The sequence below is a fragment of the Panicum virgatum genome, chromosome 6N (assembly GCF_016808335.1).
Source record: "Panicum virgatum strain AP13 chromosome 6N, P.virgatum_v5, whole genome shotgun sequence".
In the NCBI taxonomy this organism is placed as follows: Eukaryota; Viridiplantae; Streptophyta; class Magnoliopsida; order Poales; family Poaceae; genus Panicum; species Panicum virgatum.
Window position 1 is genome coordinate 40,629,782 of NC_053150.1, and position 20,402 is coordinate 40,650,183.

At 44.6% G+C, this 20,402-nt stretch overlaps 1 protein-coding gene across 7 annotated transcripts; it reads left to right on the forward strand.

The window, feature by feature from the left end:
* Positions 1-15,624: 15,624 nt before the first annotated feature.
* On the forward strand, positions 15,625-20,150 carry LOC120679284 (DCN1-like protein 4). Of its 7 annotated transcripts, none has more exons than XR_005677095.1 (11): positions 15,626-15,856; positions 16,963-17,043; positions 17,537-17,621; positions 18,265-18,339; positions 18,423-18,459; positions 18,562-18,645; positions 18,923-18,983; positions 19,074-19,180; positions 19,263-19,328; positions 19,469-19,628; positions 19,895-20,150. XR_005677095.1 is itself a non-coding variant. In XM_039960827.1 (11 exons), exons 1-10 carry the CDS (start codon positions 15,805-15,807, stop codon positions 19,562-19,564), a joined length of 744 nt encoding a protein of 247 aa, XP_039816761.1. In that variant the 5' UTR covers positions 15,626-15,804; the 3' UTR covers positions 19,565-19,606; positions 19,895-20,150. The 7 variants fall into 7 exon arrangements, 4 of the variants coding, with proteins under 4 accessions (XP_039816762.1, XP_039816761.1, XP_039816760.1 ...); XR_005677094.1 differs by having other exon boundaries at positions 19,469-19,624; XM_039960827.1 differs by having other exon boundaries at positions 19,469-19,606.
* Positions 20,151-20,402: the final 252 nt, after the last annotated feature.

The window sequence follows — 20,402 nt, forward strand, 5'->3', positions numbered from 1 at the left end:
TCCTATTTAGGTTTTCTTTTCCAAAAATCATTAGTTCAGCTGAATTTCTTAAATGCATAACAATTCATACAAAATTTAGAAAAATGCAAACTAAATTTTTTTGAGTTGCTTAGATTGAGATCTTCAGAAGAAAAATACTTGTGCATGGGAAATGTTGCTTTTGCCCCTGCTAAAAATTCAGTTTGTGTTTAAGCTAGTTTATTTAATACCGGTTGTTTTATAGATCTAAAAATTATGAAATTTATTCAGTAAATCACTTTTTGTACGTGTAGTTCACTGAAAAATTTCCGTGGGTAAAAGCTTTGCGTGTGTTGCAAATCCATTTATGCTCGATTTATTGTAACTAGTAGCAAAGTAAATGTTTTCTTTTCTCAAATTTTGTTAATAAATTTTTCTTGCATGTGTTTCCAACGTATTTCCATGCTAGTAAAATTTTGTTGATTTATTCATGTCGGCAAGTTGAGTTCCTGCTCGTGTTTCGCTCCTAGCCGCAGTTTTTCTTTTTGCGCTGCCAAATAATCTTCCTTTCGGTGCTATCTTTGCATCATGATCACTTGTATCTTTTCATTGCCCCATTTGAATTAGTGCATGGCATCTTTCCTTACGTGTAGACGTCACGAGCGAAGCCATCTACGAGTTGGTCGCTGAGCCGATCCAGGAGCCGCAAGCAGGGGAAACACGAGCCGAAGCAGCCGTCGAGCCAGGTCCAGAAGTCGCTAACCCCGCTGACTGGCAAGGCAAGCCCCGGTGCATAACCCTTAATTTCAGTATTCAATAATTGTTATATAATTATTGTGCATTTAAGTTTCTAGGAGTTGATTGGAACCTTAGATGCATGATCCCTAGGTTTCCTCAGTCACTCTACTAGTATACAGGTCGTTAGTACTGCAATGCTTAATTAGGATTCGGTAGAAGATGAGTGATTCCTGTCACTCGCGAGATATAGGTCGTGTTACTTATGAAAAAGTTACTGGAAAATGAATCTTTGAGAAAAAGAAAGGAAAAATGGAGACCGGGCGCAGATGGATTGGTTATGGATATGGAAGTTATGGAAAGTAAGCCTCCGCCTGTGTCGATTGAGGACCGTACCATTGTTGGCACTACTGATCGAGGATTGAACAGTACTAACCACATGCTGGAAGTAGGAGGTAGTCGAAATCGGTAAGCTCAGTACCATATGTGCACCGGTAGCCGGACTTGATACTGTCTTCACCAGTGGAGCTAGTACACAAACTCATGGCTGACCCTTCGATGGTATCGGTGGGGCTAGCAGTCCCGGGTCGCAGGGCAGTTCGGTTATTCGGTGTGCATATGTGAAGGGTTGCCACGTAGGGTCCGACGGGGCCTATATGTGACATGTGTGTTAGGTCCACCTTGCAAGGTTAAATCGAATCGATTCGCCGTGACTCGCGGATATGAGAACCTTGATCTCTTTGTCACATCGTAGTAAAGAAGTGGAATGAGTTTGAACTGAGAATGTTGGCTGTGGTAATCTAAAAAGATAATGTGATCAACCATGCGTGCTCTAGATGTTTAGGCAAATCTAGTTGGTACTTAATAAACTTAAATGGAGCTAAAATATTGCAAGTAAGGATCCAGTATTAGTAGCTTTTCAGCAAAACAAACTCTAGAGCCAAAAAGCTTTTCAGGTCTAGTTATTGGGCTAAGTATACCCATGGACGGGTAAGTCTTGCTGAGTATTAGAATACTCAGGCTTGTTGTTGCCATATATTTTAGCAAGATGCGTTCCAGAGGACTCCGAAGAGATCTGCGCCTCGTGGATCGGTCAACCACTTCCTCCGGGTTGGTCGGTCGAGTGGGTCCCGTCTTCTCCATGAAGTTCGGGCAGGTGAGCCTCACATCGGTGGGCAAGGTGTGAAGCTCGTCTTTGTCTGTGACGTTGGTTATCGTTTTGTTTTGAAGCTTGTTTTTAACTCTAAATTACTTTCCGCTGCGGTTGAACTCTGAGGTTTGAATTGTAAAACTGGCTTGTAAACTCTTTTTGTAGTATAAGCTGGTGCTTCTGTTAAACTCGGGTAGAAATGACTTTGAACGCTTTTGTTGCCGGTAATCATCTGTGCTCGTCTTTTGGCGAGAGTTCTTGTGTAATCGATCCTGGTTACAGCAGGCGGTCTGAGTATACTGGTTGAGTGCAGTAATTCTGGTTTGAGTTTAAGTGTTAATTATTGCACTTGATTGGTATTATTTGGACTGTTCTGTGACAGCTGGCATCAGAGCTAATTGCACTTGGGGGTGATTACTGGCGTACTTAACTACGTTAAGTAAACTTTGTTTTGCCAAAATTTCGGGTTTTCAAAAAGTTGACGTTAGAGGTGCTAAGGAATAGAGTAGATAGTTCGTATGCCCTAATTATGTTCTATAAGTTAGGTGGCATCTAAGTATCTATTTTATTCCAGTACTTCCAGCATTTACTTCTCGTTAAACCTTACTTTTATGCACAACTACTATCCTGTAACGACGCACCTACGCTGAGGTAAGCAAGGTGAGTATTCTGATAGTCCTCATAATAGCCCACGTGTTTCATACGTGCGCGGGTCCCGTATGTTGAGCATACGAGGAGGTGATAAGGCTCAATTCAAACGAGCCTGTCGCTATCTACCGCCTGATATGGAGTGCGGATTTCTTACCGTGTGATTGTGATCATGGCCATCTCGTAAGGCAATGTTACGAGGTGAAGACTCGTTATGCAGTTGGTCATAACCGTGTACCTTGGGACACGTGTACCCTTGGGTGTCCCGTAAGGCGATTTGTACGGGAAGTGAATACGTTGCTTCGGTAATGTATGCAGCACTGCCCATTCAGCGTCGAACGTTTGGGTGCCATCTCTATAGTGGATGGTAATGTATGTGTGAATATGTGGGAAACTGCATATGCGTTACCCGTGTGGCGTAGGACACATGGGGGCCGTTCGTGTGTGCTGGCACGAAGGGTCCAGAAATGGATATTTATATCTCTCTCTTGTTGTCTTGGTTTGTTTGCAGGAACACTAACTACGTAAGCACGTTATGAATCCTTGATCGTAGGACCGACTAGTACATATAGGGGGAGTACGTAATTGTGCCACTGGTTGTCTTCGTATACCATATTGGTAATTGTTTGGGTGAGAACGATAGAATGTGCATGCATCTTGCATTTTCGAGTTGGTTGGTCGCTTCGTAGTTAATAGCTGTGCAACCTTAAGACTGCGACGTTATAGCTAGCCGAGTTACCAACCTGCTATTCAACCGTTTAGATGCGGTTTCAACTGAAGCAAACCATTTTGTTCTCTTGGTGAACCATATCGCGAAGGGAACGATTCATGCTGTGTGTTCATATTAATTATGCACATTCTTTATTTGCATGGATTAGTCCCGATAGCGGAATGGCTAACCAAGGGATGGTGCTTTTGCAGATGGGCAATAACAACACTGCTAACCGTGGAAATGAGGGTCAAGGAGCACAGCCACCACCGTCTCCCCCCTTGACTCAGGCTATTGCGACTCTTATCGCCGACCGCAATGAGCAGACCGAATTGTTGAGGCAACTGGTGCAAAGCAATGCTGGCAGAGGTCGACAAGCACCATCGGCAAAAACTGACTACGTCGGTGTTCTTGCCACCCAACCACCTCTATTCCACAAGGCCGATGATCCCCTTGAGGCAGATGCTTGGATTCGCACTATGGAGGACAAGTTTGGCATTCTTAATTGCACAGAAGTGAACAAGGCTGCCTTTGCCGCGCAACAGCTGAGAGGCCCGGCAAAGATATGGTAGGCCAATTATTTAGCTATGCAACCAACAGAGAGACAGATTCCCTGGTCCGAATTTAGAGAGATTTTTAGGGCACATTATATTCTAGAAGGTTTCATAAAAGTGAAAGTGGAGGAGTTTCTAAATCTGAAACAAGAGAACAAATCAGTGATGGAGTATGCTAACATTTTCAATCATCTTGCACAATATGCTGCACATCACGTAGATACCGATGAAAAGAAGCAAGATTGTTTCCAGAAAGGGTTAAATACCGAGTTACTCATGCGTTTAGCAGTGAGAACATTTACCAGCTACAGTGACTTGGTCAGCAAAGCTATCCTCCAAGAAGATGCGATGCTGAAGCATGAAAAGGCGAAAAAGAGGAAGAAATCACCTATTGGGTCTTCTGAGAATGTTGTGCAACGCCTACGCCTGGGGTCCACTAACTTTTCCCAAACTCAACATCAACTACGACAGGGGATTCCTGAACTTGTGGCTCCTCCACAGTGAGAGCAAAAGAAACCCGTATTGCAGCATGTTTTTCGCTCCCACCCTAACCCGTGCAAGCATCACCTAGCCGAGGGTTGCCATCACTCGGAGGATATTTGTTACCCTCCAACCAAGTCGAGAAAAGGCTCTAGCAATACAAATAAGATAAAGGTGACATATATTAAGGATGGTTGTGTAAGTTACACCACTTGTGAGTACGTGCCAGAAGGGGAGAATGTGATGGCAGATATATTTTCCCTCAATGATCATCCAATTAGGGTTCTATTCGACTCTGGTGCTTCGCATACATTTCTTAGTAAGGCTTGTGCAGATAGGCACAGATTGAAAATTGATTGCATGAATACTTCATATAAAATTCAATCCCCAGGTGGTCAAATAATCACAAACCAAATGGCAAGAAAGGTACCAATCAACTTGGCTAGAAGAATCTTTCCGACCAATTTTATCATTCTCCCACATCAAGGGATTGATATCATATTGGGTATGAATTGGATGAAGGCACATGGAGTTGTGTTGGATACTCAGGCGCATGCTGTTCATATCAATTCACGTGCACATGGTTCTACGGTGTTACTTTTGACCAAGTACAAGACACACAATCCGGCCATAAATAAATTAGAGGGTAAAAGCTTGGAGAACATACATGTAGTGTGTGATTATTCAGATGTCTTTCCAGAGGATTTACCTGGACTGCCACCTGATCGGGACGTTGAATTTGTTATTGAACTCCAACCAGGTACAGCACCTATCTCTAGAAGGCCATATCGGATGCCACCAAATGAATTGGCAGAACTGAAGGTACAATTGCAAGATCTACTGAATAAGGGTTTCATCCGTCCAAGCTCATCACCTTGGGGATGCCCAGCGTTATTTGTTAAAAAGAAAGACCAAAGTTTGAGGTTATGTGTTGATTACCGGCCTCTAAATGCGGTTACCATCAAGAATAAATACCCATTGCCTCGCATTGACATTCTCTTTGATCAGTTAGCCGGAGCTAGGGTATTTTCTAAGACAGATCTTCGATCCGGTTATCACCAAATAAAGATCAGACCTCAGGACATTCCAAAGACTGCTTTCTCCACTAGCTATGGTTTATTTGAGTACCTAGTCATGTCTTTTGGATTGACTAATGCTCCCGCTTACTTCATGTATCTTATGAATTCGATCTTCATGCCTGAGTTGGACAAGTTTATTGTGGTATTCATTGATCACATCCTGATATACTCCAAGAATGAAGAAGAGCACGCTAAGCACCTTCATATTGTTCTTCAACATCTACGAGAGCACAAGTTGTATGTAAAATTCAGCAAATGTGAATTTTGGCTTAAAAGAAGTTCCTTTCTTAGGCCATGTCATATCTGCAGAGGGTATTTCAGTTGATCCAGGAAAAGTTCAAGATGTGTTGGATTGGGAGGCTCCAATATAAGTTAAGGAAATCCACAGATTTCTAGGAAATCATCTGTGCTCGTCTTTTGGCGAGAGTTCCTGTGTAATCGATCCTGGTTACAGCAGGCGGTCTGAATGTACTGGTTGAGTGCAGTAATTCTGGTTTGAGTTTAAGTGTTAATTATTGCACTTGATTGGTATTATTTGGACTGTTCTGTGACAACATACGAGGTATGTTATCATATGATGCCTCGTATGTGGCGAACCGCATCTCGAACACCCTTTGTTTAGTCCGCCATGCCTTCAAATAACTAATGGTGTACTGGTAAGTCTGCTCGATGTGTCGAACAATCATTTTTGGCTCATAATTTAGGTTGTCCATAATCAACTCATACATTTGCTTTGCAACAAAGTCGCATGATATATTGCGATGCGAGGGAAGAACTTCTGACAGCAAACAAGTGTGCTCTGTCACAATGGAACATTTCCAGTTCGACTTCCATTTTCCCTTGAATGCATGTACTCACCATGGACATCCATCATTCGCACACTTCACCTCATATTCTTTACTGCCAGACTTTACGACTCTGAATTCTCGTTTCAATGATATTGTCCATAGTCTCACAGCATCTTTTACGGCTTCAATGTTTGGATATGTTGCACCTTGCACTACCTCATTCCCTCTGTACTCCCACTCCTGATTTCGTACGTCTTCTGCGACATGACTGCCAAAACCATGCTCCTTCCACTCTTTTGGCAATGAGTACTGCTCGTCATCAGATGAGCCATCATATTCTTCCATCTCTATTGCGGTTTGGTCTTCTGCCTCCATCTCATCCACAATGCTATGTATCCTCTCTCCCTCATCAGTAAGGCCATGTGGTCCCATGTTTTGGTTCTCTGTCTCTTCTGACTCATCTTGCTCAACATAATTGGTCTCTCTTCGAATACTCGGAGTTGCTTGATCTGCACCATGTTGGATTTCATTTTGTGTCTTCTCCCGGATTTGAACAAGAATGGCCAGAGGCCACCCACGCTCTAGAGCTGCTTGCATGTACTTCTGCCAGTCATCAGTGCTGTGTATCATCATCAATTCTCATGAATCACTTTCTACCTCCCAATTAACAAGAGACTGGACGGTGATCACATGTGTCAACGGATCAACACGGAACCCACGCTGCAGCCACTTACATATGGAACCAAAACTCCTTTCCAGAGTTTTATCTATGGCACTAAATGTGCACTTAAAGGCAAAAAGATCTACTCCATTTGGCCCATACAAAACATTGTAGTCGCCATAAAATACTTGAAACTGCATCTTGCTCGACATATATGTATATCACGGAATACTTATCGAGTTATACTCTTTACTTCACTACCTTATTCAATAATCCGTAAAAACTAAGTATGAAATTCAATACTGCATATACCAAATTCTATTCTAAATCATAATTATTTTATAAACACGTCTCTAATAGTACTGCAATTGTAATAATAAATGCGTAGTACTAATTTTCTAAACTAATTTACTACTAAGTAACTAAAAACTAAAGTATCATTAAACTCCTACTTAAATGGTTCTACTATAGTACTAATTAAATTAAATTACTCTACAATACCAATGGAAAAATACATAAACTAAATGTACTAACCTGCAGATCACAAGTGCCGAATCTGGCAGAGCTTCGCCGCTTCCCTTCTCCTCACCCTCTCTTTTTTTATGGATTTTTGGTGGAATTTTCGGGCTCAAATGAGGAAGGAATGGGGGTCGGAGGCATATATAGGGGTGGGTTCCCCGGTCGCCCGAGGGGGGGCGACAGGCCCCCCCTGTCGCCCGCGGGGGGGGGGGGCGACAGGCCCCCCTGCCGCGTCTGTGGGCGGGGCCCAGTGGTTGCCCGAGGGGGGGCGACAGGCCCCCCTGCATTTTTTTGTCCAGGGACCTCGTTGCGAATTTGAAAAAAAAAATACACTTAGGGCCTGTCGCCCTATGGGGGGCGACCGGGGGGTATTTTGAAATTTTCCAAAATGGACATATATTTTTGAAATTTTGATTTTTTAAAAATATAAAAAAGAAAAAAGCGCTTTTTGGCGGCTCGCTAAGGCCTTGTGCAACGGGTAGCGACGTCACTAGATTTCTCTGAGTTGGCTCAGGCCTCCTCCAACGGGCTAGCTTTCTCTGAGTTGGCTCAGTTTTATTTTCCACATTTTTTCATTTTTAGAAAGTTATAAGGTTATATAACTTTTATGTATAATTTTTATATCCAAACATTTTCAGAATATTTTTTAATGAAATTGTTGTTAGAGAAGTTCTGAACAAAATTGTTAGGCCTAATTTATTCAATAGATTTTCAGAATAACTTCTCAGTGATAACATTTGGTCTTAAATTTCACATAAGAACAATGGCGGAGCCTGTAAGACTGTCCACACCGGGGAACTCTATAGCTTTCTCCAGTAAGCGGATAGAGAAAAATCCTCTGCACCGGCGTACTGTAAGGGCTACTCTATCATCCGATTCAACTTCTCTGACTTCATGAAGCGAAGTCACAAAGATGAACGGTGTCCCTACCGTGATTCACTGTAGTAGGTACTGTTTGAAAGGGTACTGTTTTTCACTGTAGCATGTGTACTGTAGCAAACGATCATATCCATCCATCTCAGATCGGACGGCCCACATAGGCTCAAAAGTCACGAGAACAGTGTTCCCTGACTTGCCTTCAACAAGTCAGGGAATCCCAATTGCTCTATCATCCAGGGCCATCCCGGTTACTCCATTCCTAGCGGGTAGAGGAGCTCCTCTATCCCTAAACCCTAAACCATAACCCTATCCTCTACCGGAGACGTGGCACCGCGCGCAGGGCCCGCGTGCTGTAGCCCTCTCTCGCGCCCGTGCTTGGACAGCGCCCGCGCCGCCACGGCTCGCCGACGGAGGGAGCTCAGGAACGGGCGTGGCGCGACTGTGCAGGGGAGGAAGAGGAGTGGCAGAGGAGGAGCCAAAGCGGCGCGGCGGAGGAGGAGCCGGGGCGGCGGAGGAGCTCCGCTCTGGCCGGATCCCGCGGCGGAGGAGACCGGGGAGGGACGAGGCCGACAGGAGATCCCACCGCCGCGGCAGAGCTCGAGCCGAGCTGCCGCGCCCCGCGAGGGAGAAGCTGGGCCGTCATCGAGAGGAGGGAGGTGGCCTCCGCGTCGATGGCAGCCTCCGCGTCGGACAGGGCCGGTGTGCTCCTCTGCACCTGGGGGGCTGCGGGCGCCTTCGCCAACCTCCTCGCCGCGGGCGCCACACACGGCGACGTCCCCGACAGTGCCCGAGGCGCCCAGGACACAGACACCGCGGCCCCGGCGGCGCGCGTACTCGGCATCGTGCGCGAGGCTGGAGGAGGCCGCGCTGCCCACGACGCTACGCCTGCCCCGCCCGCGACGCGCCCCATGTGTGGCCGCCGCGCCCGCCGCCGCCGTTTGCGTCCGCAGCGCCCCGCTCGCGCTCCCGGGCACCTCCGCCCCGCTCGCGCTCGCGGAGGCCACCGCCCTGGCTCCGCGCCGCGCGGGCCGCGGCCGCCGCGCTCGCAGTCGTCGGGCCCCTCCGCCCCGCTCGCTCTCGCTCCACGCTGTGCGGGCCGCGGTTGTCGTGCTCGCGCTCACCATGGCCACCGGCCGAGAGGTAGGGGCTGGCTTGCGCGGGGAGGGAGGGGCCGCCGCCGCTGCTCCGTTCGCCGCCCGGAGAAGGAGCCTACCGCGGCCGTTCCGCCGCTTCGCCAAGGAGGGGCCGGCGTGCGATGGCCGACGCGGGGAGGGAGGTCGGAGCGGCGGCGCGTTCGGCCATGGGCGCTGGCGGAGGAGAAAGCAGGGGAGGAGAGAGACGTGGGGAGAGAGAAGTGGATGGGGTGGGAGATAAGGTTGGGTGGTCCTACTTGTCAGTGACTGGGTAGATTTGAGTAGAAAATGTAGATGACTGGGATATAGAGGATGAGATATAGAGTATGACGAGTGCGAGAGAAGTGTGGATAGAGAAGAAAATCTCGATGGCTAGGACAGAATATTCTGTTTAGATGATGAATATAGAGGATCATGAGTGCGGATAGTCTAGGGGCCATACGGGCTCCAGCCATCCCCCCTAAAAATTTCTGAATATATCATGCTGTAGCTCAGTACCATATTAGCCTATAAGGCATGATCTGTAGCCTCAACCTTGGACTCGTATCTTCAGACCTCAACCATCGTATCCTCAACGTTGGCGGCCAGCGACCGGGCGATGCCTATGGTCCTCCGTGTCCATTAAAATTGATTCATCGTCTCCAGTCTCCACTTTGCCAAGAGCAGGGCCAACGCTCAAGCTCAATGCCTTGACGGCCCCGAGCTCCCATCGACCAGGTCGTCGGACAAGATGAAGCACAAGAATTAGAACCCAGGCAAGATGAAGCACAAGAAGATGGACGAAGGCAAGATGAAGGACAAGCAGTGTAGTTGAGGATCAAGACTTATTTCTATGCCACTCTTGTACATACTATCATATACTGGCTCAAATCTTGAAAAATGCCCCCCACCCCCCTGCATTTTGCTGCACGCTCGACCACTGCACGAGAATAGTGCCAACGAAATTTACAAGTAAAATTATAATAAAAATTTCTCAGTGTATTTCTAACACAACTTTTATGAAAATTTATACAAGTAATCACGACATTGTAATTTTATACACAAAACTTATTCGTACAACTTTCTGCATAACTCTTTGTAGATAAACTTTTTAAACATATAAAGTTGATTAGATATATAGCTAATGATTGTAGCTACCAAATGTTAAATGAGGAAGATACGGGAAAATGAAAGGAACGAAGAGTATGTACTAATGATATGTCCATGGTAATGATTGTATATACCCACGTGTTGAGAAAATTTAAAGAGAAAAGGAAAATAAATTATATGCAGGCACGCAGACGCAGTGGAGCGCGTTGGTACATCGTCCGCCAGTATCAGCTCAAGCGAGTGATGATTTTTTTAGATAAACCTGGATTCGATATCCATACAGCAGACGTTACAAGAGTTTTTAAACTTTAAATCTCAAATAAATTGATCACGTTTGGTTTAGTAACAAGCTACTGTAGACAACTTTGACTATTAATTATAAATATTAAATAAAGACAGTTTACGATATCAACTCCACAACCCCTGCGCTACTTCGCGAGATGAATTTAATAGGGTCTTTGACCGTATAATTAGAGGATGGTTATTATAGCATTACTGTAGCCAATCATGGTGAAACTTGATTCATTAGATTCGTCTCGAAAGTTACACTCATCTGTGAAATTTTTTTACAAATAAACTTTATTTAGTACTTCATGCATGCAAAATTCCTTTTGTAGCACAAGTTGCGCTAGTGAACCAAACAGAAAGCTAGAAAACAAAGCACGGGTGCTAGAAGGCTAAACTTCAATTTTCTTTTACGTTTCCGCTCCAACCTTGCAACATCATCGCGCAAACATCAATCCATCGTATCTATCGTCTGCTTAGAAACTTGATGCCCAGATTATCAGTTGCTTGTCAAATCTCTGCATCCCTCAACACTAACCATGATCGCCCTTCCAAGAACTCGACGCTCCAGCAGGAAGCAACAAGATGTCGCTGTCACTCGAACCAACAATTTAGTTTTTCGGTTTTCATCTAGAGCAATCATTGGAGGTTGAGGTTCTCACAGCAACCTCCACAAAAATGAGAACAGTGCACCATAGCACCGTCATTACCAGCAACGGTCAAATATCGAGCAAGACTTTCGTCTAAAAATCTGCACAACCTGACGACCACAAAAATGAGAACGATGCACCATAGCTCCTCCTCAGACTGCAGGCTTCTAGCAAGCGATGGTTGAATTGGATTCTACACTAGTACACTTTCAAGTACAATTAAACTATACGTAGCTAATGTTAGTGGTCATGGTCATAGATATGCTTTCATTAGACCAGTCTCAGTGGAGAGTATCATCGTACGGTTACCTAGACTGTGAATTAGGTAACCGAGCCGGAGGAGTGTCATAGTGATGATACTCCTCTCACACTTATGACACTTCTCTTTCTCTTTTTTCTGTCATATCAGCAAATTTAATGCTCATGACACTCTCATGACCCTCTCATTGAGATTAAAATTAGCCTTATCCATGTGGATTAAAAAGTTACATAAGGCGAGATGTTTTCCGTGTTCACACGGTTGGTACACCCATGTTCCCAACAAACTTATACAATACCACTTTAAGTTTTTTAAGCTGCCATGAAAAAATAGCGATGAAAGCTTACTTGAAACAAGCACAATTGTGAAAGCCTCGTACCTTGTTAATAAATAATTTAACAAAACAACAAGTTGTTATACAAGGAGCTATGAGTCCAACCACCATTTAATACATAGAGAACTTAAAACAAGCAATACCAATCTGACATGGTGATGATCTCAAATAGTTAACACAATTTTTAAAAGTTTACACTTAACAAAAATACTTTTGCAGCATATATTTCACTTATTTTTAGAAAATAGAGAATGCTCAAAGGTGGAATGCATCATTCAAGCTCACGCTATGGAAGGTCGAAAGTTCTAGACTTCCAACTCGGTGAGTCACTTATGCTAGCTGTAGCTCCAACCATTACATCTTATTTTCGTTCTACTATATTCTATTCTATATAATATAAATCATCGTAAGGTTTCAAAACCTTTTTCGATTGGAACATGTTCTTAGTGGATACAGAGAGGGCGGATCCAACGTGAACCCCTCTACCTAGGAACTTCATTGGAGGCAAAGAGGAAGGATGAGGAAAAGAGAGGGGAAAAGAAGAGGAAAAGAAGAAGAAATGGTGAAGATGGAGGGAGAAGGATGGAGCTTCCTAAACTACAAATCTGCCTCCGCCACTGCACGGAGAACTCTATGTAGACAATTCGGATTTTCTTTTACACCCTGACGGCTCGGATTGGATCCCAAAGACGAAGCACAGGGCCAAAAGGTCCACCCGACACCAAAGAGAGACCACGGAGAAGGGAGCTAAATCCTAAAGCCTAGGTAGTAGCTATAAAAGTGGACCCACACATCAATTCACTGGATTCCCACTTCCTCCATTGCTGGAGCCCGGAGCGGCCATCAGAGGCGGGGAGCCGGTGAAATCGGCAGCGGACCAAGGAAATCGCCTTTTCGCCTCTCTCTGGGCTATAGCAGAGAAAGGGGAATAGGAAGCTCCTTAGGAATCTCCAAAACACGAAAGCGCGTCCGCGCGAGGGCCATTCTCTGCAACGTCATCGATCCACGTCACCCGAAAAAGACCGTCGGATGAGGTGATCGAAAGGCCACCATGTGCCGCCGGGCCGCCGCGCCTCCGGCCAGCCACCATGTGCCGACCGCCGCCGCGCGCCCCGCAAGCCGGCCACCGCCGCGCGCCCCCGCGGGCAAGCCGCCGCCGCCCACGTGCCGCGAGACCTCGCCCGCTGCCGGCCCGAGCTCCGACCGCCTTGAGAGAGAGAGGAGGAACCGAGGGAAGGGAGGGGCGCAGGGCTGCGCGCGCCCCGCGGGTGGGCCGCCTCCGCATGGCCTAGCCTGGGCCGTGGTCTTGCGCCGGCGGCGGCTGCTGCGCCTGGGCCGCGGCTCGCGCTCCACTTGGCCTCCGGCCGCGTCCTGGCCTGGCCTCGCAACCGCCGGTCCGGGCCGCCGCTGGCCGCTGCCTTGGGCGCCGCGCGCGCCGGCTGGCCCCGCGCACCCTGCCGTGCGCCCACCCGGCGCCTCGGCCACCCGCTGTCCGCGGCCAAACCCTCTCCCTCCCCTTGCGTGCATATAAAAGGCTGCATCGAGCCCCTGCTCGCGCGCCTGAGCACCACCACCACCACCATTACCGCCGCCCGCACCACCCTCACGCTGAGCCACCACCTGAGCCCGCTACGACCCCTACTGACTTCCCCCACGTCTCCTTCAGCTCCCAGGGAACCTCACCTGCCCCACCCCCGACCCTTCTCCCTCGCCAGAGTATCGCCGCCGCCGCACAGCAACGACGCCAGGCCCCTGCTGCCGCGGCTAGACCCCCTCCGACCCTCTCCGGCCGCACCAAGACCACCGCAGAGACCCCCTCGACCCCCGCTACTCTCTCCCCTCGCCGCCCGGGAGCCCAGCCGCCGGAATCCGGCTGGCCAGTATCTCCCCCGCCGTTTGCCATGGCCAGGGGCCGCATTGCATCGATTTGATTGCAAAAGCGCAGGGGCTAATCTGTAGAACTTAGTTTCAAGTAATTGTTAATACCAAAGTTAGTACAGTACTATCTAAAGTTTAAATGTGATATATATTACACCATAGCTTAATATTATATTTACGAGACTTCAACTCATATGTATTTGATACACTAATGTAACTAAACAATGATTAAATCTTTTGTAATAACAAAACTAAAATAGATACATTCACCAATAATACATATATTTAGTATAAATAAAAATCCATTGATTCTAATAATATGACAAAACACACACCCTGCTGCAGTGCGCTAGAGGTGTCCAGGTCCCCGCATGAACCTGATGGGCAAAAGAGGCATTAGCTTGCGGCACATGTTTAAAAATCCTATGCACGAATAAAATAAAAATACACCCTTGTATACCAATACCACCCAGTTGTTTCACTATACAGATTATTCTACCCGCTAACAGCAAGTGTAGCGATAACCTACGAAAAAAATAACTATGCTAAGATAACAAAGAGACCTATTTGTCTCACCTGCGTTGCAAGCTAAAAAAAAGAATGTATCAACCTAAGTACGTTCTTTTTTCATGTATCAAATAAAGTTTCACAGAGTATAATTAAATGGTAAAAAAACAGGTCTTGCGCAGAATATAATGTTTTGCTACACATCAAACTTTTAAAATAAATGCTAACAAGAAATATTATAACCAAAAACACTAAATATAACAAAAAAAACCGTCTCAACAATAGAGAGTCCAAAATATATAACACGCATCATTGCAACTTGTACGAGAAGGAAACCTATAGTCCGCGATAACTTTTGAATTTGATGAATAATTACAATTTCCAATCATACAAATAATATACTCCCTCCATATAGGAAATAGATGACGTTTAGGACAGCGACACGGTCTTCAAAGTATAACTTTGACTGCTTATTTTTATAAAAATATTTATTGAAAAGTGATATATGTATATTTTTATGAAAGTGTTTTTTAAGACAAATCTATTCATATAATTTTCACATTTTCAAACTCAATAACTTAAAAGTTATTTATGATTTATATTCCCAATATTTGACTCAAATCTTGTCCGAAACGTCATCTAAATTCTATATGGAGGGAGTATGCATACATTTTTTTAAAGCACCCAGGAGCGCTGGAGAGTCATATAAGAATTTTAAACTCCCGTGTTGATCGGACTCAATGCAGACGATGCTGCCCGAGTAATCTCATAACGCGCCATACTGAGACACTCACACCACACGCACGCACGCCTCAGCACCCGGTGAGAAAATCCCCCGTTCAAGCATCGGGTGCTAAAATCCCGCGGGATCGGTGGCCTCCACACCTAGAGTGCACGCCACCCGACCTACGGCTCGGTCACAAATTATCCACTGGGCAACCCAAGCTGGCACGGCAACGCCGCGCCCCAGGTTTTCTAGTTAAAGTTGAAAAACGAACAAGCACAAAGGAAATGACTATACATTGCTTGCACAACAACAGATTTGTTGACTGCTGGCATATTGGCTATAGAAAAGATGCAACAACTTGAAGAAAAAGGATATATAGAGCGCGATCGGAGACAAAATAGATTTGAATATGATCAAAATTAAATAGGATGATCATATTCACACCTCGACGTGTCGAGTCAATTAACCTTCCTCAGCAGGGATTAAACCATAGTTAAAAACCAATCGAGTTTAAACCGCTTAAAGCTAAGGCCGCGGTGGCCCGTGTATCGATCCGGGCCCGCACGTGGGCCGAATCCTATAAGAAGAGAGGAGGGCTCCACCTGCGTCTCTCCTCCGTCTTCCTCCCCTTCTCTTCTTCCCCCGACAGCGAACTCGGGACTCGCAACGCAACCGAGAAGAAGAGGAGAACTCGGCGAGCCGAGGGGAGAAGAACCCGAACGGGTGTCCTTAATCAGCGATCGAAGAAGGTGGGTACAGGAGCAAGCCAGCCTGCCGCCACCATGAGGCGCGCCTCGAGGAAGTCGTCGTCGTCCGCCGCGACCGCCAGCGCTGGTAACCCCCCGCCCCCGGATCCCTCTCTCCCTCCTCCCCTTGTTCTCGTGTTCCCTGATCGGGTCGCGAGTTCCCGGGGGGCGCGGATGCTCTCCTGTTCGCGGGATTGGATACGGGTGCTATTTCCTCTTGGAAGATCCAATCTCGAGACCGCGCCGCGCCGGAGCGCGCTAGACGGTCCGATTCTTAATGCTCGGTGACTCGGTATATGAGGTTATGGGTCGTTCGATACGAGATTGGAAGGGTGTGGGTTAGGTTGGGGGGCTTCGGAGACTCGGCGTTGTGGTTGTACGAAAAGGTGTTTGAATCTCGACTGAATTTGGTGTGGAATCGCCAGTCGATTCGTTTTATCTGATAACAGATTTGTGAAGTCGGCAGGTTTGATCCTTTGCCGGCCTATGTGAATTAGTTTCTAAGCAGAAACTTACAGTAATGATGCCGTTTACTGTGTCTGTTTCGACTTGTAGACTATGAGAACCTTAGGTTGAGGTGTAGGTTTGAATTATATGCTTATTCTTAACTGAAGGAACTATTTCTGCCGTTGTGATGACCATATAATTGCTACTTTAATTACTTAGGTGGTTAAATTTAATGATTGAGTCCCACTTTTCTCAGAAAGTTGTTGTGGAAAAGTATAATGCATTCCCTCCATAATTTAGGTTAACCTAGTTTGTATGAAATAGCCTCCAACACTAACTCGAGATTGTGTGGTCTACTTGCTCCTTTTTGTGCCGTCTCACTTGACTCATGCTCTCTCGTGCTGCTCCATCTCCCAATCTACTAGTTTGCCTTTTCTCATTTGGACGTTTAATTCGGCCTCGTGAATTCATAGTGACTTTCTCTAATACTTAATTGCATTCCAAGAAGCTTTAAGTTGAGAAGTTTGAACATGTTGTTATCATGTAACTACAAGTTCTTTAAATAGCTTCAAATAGTCTGCCCATCAGCTCATCTTGTGTTTTGGTTGGTTTTAGTATGCATTTTATTTGTACTACGTTTTCCATTGCACTATATTGTTCTTCAAGTGCATTGGAGTAGGGGCTCCTTTGCTCTCTATTCTAGGGTATGTGTATCTGAATGACTACTAAGCAAACAATTATATTTAGGTGCAGCACAAGTAAATGAAAAACAAAACAGAAAAAGAAAAGGAGTCAGTACAAACCTGACCAGCAGGAAAGCACAACGTGGTGAGCTGCACTGATTTCTTTTCTTCTTCAATTAATGTCAAAATGTTTGTACTTATCTGCCTGGGTGGGCGAAGAGTGTGCATGTCTAAATGTCCACATGCATGGATTTGTGTGTCCCTACCAAACATGCCCATATGCTTATATTCCATTTTTTGTTGTTAGAGGTTAACAGTAAACCTCTACTGGGTGTCTTATAATATATTTGAGATACGTTGATCCTGCAAATACAGAGATGTGCACAGGACAGAGCAATACTTATGTACCTCTTTATTCTTTGCTGTGGATGGGTTGGGCCTCATATGCTATTTGAAATTTTATAGAATGCTATTTATTTATGTCAACCTGATGCTTTCTTTATGTAATTTCTGTTTTCCCCCCCCTAAGATATCATCTAGAAATTGGAATTATCTAATGTAACAACTTAATCTGACTCATGTTTTGTGCTATCTATTTATCTGTTTATTTATGATAATGTTTTCACTATTATTACCAGGCCCTACGAAAGCAGTTTCCAAGGAAGTTGAACGGATTGATCAATTTTTCTATGCTTACGCTGATAGCTCATCTGGCATGATTGAGTAAGTCTTTTGTCCAGTGATTCTCAATGTTTCGCCACTCAATGTTTTCTGCTCGTTATGGTCCTCTTTTTATCATATGGGTGATGTGCTAGCTCTTTGTCTTGACGACGATGATGATGATGGTTTGCTTAGCTAATAGCTCAATTTGGGTTCACCATGTAGTCCAACAACTGAACAGGAATGCTTACCCACAGCTTTGATGCAATACTTTTTGCCTTAGTACTATGAAACCTAATTTGAGAAACCAATGTATAATGATATTTGGTTTTTTCTTATTAGAAAATGAACCTAACAAAGCTCTTTATGTACCAGCAGTTAGTCCAAACCACAAGGTCCCAACTAAGGACAGTACCGATGCTGAGTTAACTCACTTAGAAGTTCTCACTGACGGTAGTTTTTGCTTTAGTATGATAAATCGATTCAGATCCATTGTAACAACTGGTTTGGGGGGTTATCTACCAAAGTGGTCCACAGTATATAGGTCATGGATAAATCCTTCTATTGTACTTGATAGATATTACAAGATCTACTGTATTTTTTTTCAAACTATTAGCTATGATACTTTTTCCATTTTTTATTTAACATCGTGCAACTGTTCACCCTTACCAATGCAATACTGATCATTATTTCTCTCCTGGAACAGCCCAGAAGGCATTGAAACACTCTGTTCTCATCTCGAAGTTCCCCATACTGATGTTAGGATTCTAATGTTAGCATGGTATGTCATTTTTCCTCTAAAATTTCCAATTTTGTTTGGTCCATTTCACAAATATCTGATAAATGCTATGTATGTTGTATCAGGAAAATGGGCTGTGAGAAGCAAGGTTACTTTACCTTGGTATGCATTATACACTTCTTTGAAGAACTTATTTTAGTTGTGATCAGTATAAAATTGTATATGCTTTCATGTGTTGACCAAAACATACTTCTGTGTTGTCAGGATGAATGGCGAACCGGTTTGAAAGCTCTTCGAGCTGACAGTATCAGTAAGCTGAAGAAAGCATTTCCAGAATTAGTTCAAGAGGTGAGTTTGTCCCCCAAAATATAATCCGAGCATTATGTGCATGTAAGATGTAGCTTGTGGAGTGAAGAAAAATCAAGAACTTCCATCTCATGAATTTATCACAAGATACTGCCACCTTTTGATTGTAATGGAATAATTAGTTTATTTTGTATAAGAGTTCTCTGCTTCTGTTGAAAGCGGATGGAAAAATGAGCTATCATTACTCATTAGTTATTGATAAATTTTTGTTCAAATGTAATTGAATTTCAGATAACTTTAATCTGCTTTACAAATCCAGGTTACAAGGCCAACCAATTTCCAGGATTTCTACACATATGCATTTCGTTATTGCCTCACCGGTAATGTTACTAGATATTGTAAGTTATAACTGTGCAACAAAATGATTAAACTGACGACTATTTATGTTAATATTTTCTTATCTTTCTCAGAGGATAAGAAGAAGTGTATAGAAATACCAGTTGCTTGTGAGTTGCTGAATCTAGTATTAGGCTTGCAGTTCCGCCCCCAGGTTGACAAGCTTAATAATTACCTCATGGTAATGGACACTATTTTTCATTCATCCTTTTCTTCTGTGGGACTCATCTTTGCTTAATCGACATTTATGCTTTTTGTTTCAGTACCAAAATGAATACAAGGTGATAAACATGGACCAATGGATGGGATTTATTCGGTTCTGTAATGAGGTCATTAGTGAACATTCCCTGTTTTTTTGCAGCATTTCATGTTTTATCGGAATAGCTCAACCTTGTAATCATTTTTACTAGGTTTTGCCTTATTCTTTGTACTGTTATTGACACATGGCATTTTTTTTCTAATAATGCAGATAAACTTCCCATCACTCGACAATTATGATTCGGACCTTGCTTGGCCTTTGATTCTAGACAATTTTGTTGAGTGGCTACGAGAAAATAAAAGTTAGATCTTCTATTCCTGCAGTGGTGGTGAAGATGTCATCCAAAATGTAATAATATTCAAGAATGTAGGTGAATATTGTTTCAATTTGTATATGACATCAATTTTTTGCCCACTCACTTGTGTACTTTGACGGTAGTGCAAAAAGCACTGATAACTCCCATGTTCATGAGTTTTATTGCAGATTTACATATATGCCAACTTAAATACAGGAACTTAGATTTGCAAGCATGTATAAACAAGAAATTATCCTTTTTACCCCCCCCCCCCCCTCCCTCACATGTACTGCTTGTGATTTTCTGAGCCCGTGCTGATTTCTATTGCTATATAATTTCAGCACCCTGAAGGCTTCGGAGGATGCAGATTCTGCCTGTTTATGATTGCTTTGGTGGAGGCTGGCTACAGAAATCATCGATCACCTTATTGTGTCCGCCTTATTGTGTCGCCTTTTGATTTTGGGCGTTTTTGAAACTTGGAACGGTCTGCACATATGTCTACAAGTTTTGCACCATCATCCTCTGTTTGTTGGTTATGTTGCGTTCAATCAGTTTCTGGTATACTCTTCCCTTTCAAAAAAAAAAGTTTCTGGTATACTCCACTTTTGAGAGCTTGCAAGTTGCAAATTGGAGAGATGTTCTACGTTCGCTTCGTTTCTGAGTATGTCTTACAATTCCACACTAGCCTCAAACCTAACTCCCTTTTCCCTCCGAGGGAGAGGAACCGGTCCGTGGCTACTTTGCCCGTGAGGCCGTGACAGGCACAGCTGCACAGGGCTCGCCATCATCCCCATGCTTGGACCAGGTGTCCCCTTGATGCAAGACCAGAAACGCCATGGCCACTCTTCC

Coding starts and splice junctions, on each gene's coding strand:
- LOC120679284 (XM_039960827.1), top strand. CDS start 15,805: ATGAGGCGCGCCTCGAGGAAGTCGTCGTCGTCCGCCGCGACCGCCAGC. Junction 17,044..17,536: donor CAGCAGGAAAGCACAACGTG/GTGAGCTGCACT, acceptor TATTATTACCAG/GCCCTACGAAAGCAGTTTCC. Junction 18,646..18,922: donor TTCCAGAATTAGTTCAAGAG/GTGAGTTTGTCC, acceptor TTACAAATCCAG/GTTACAAGGCCAACCAATTT.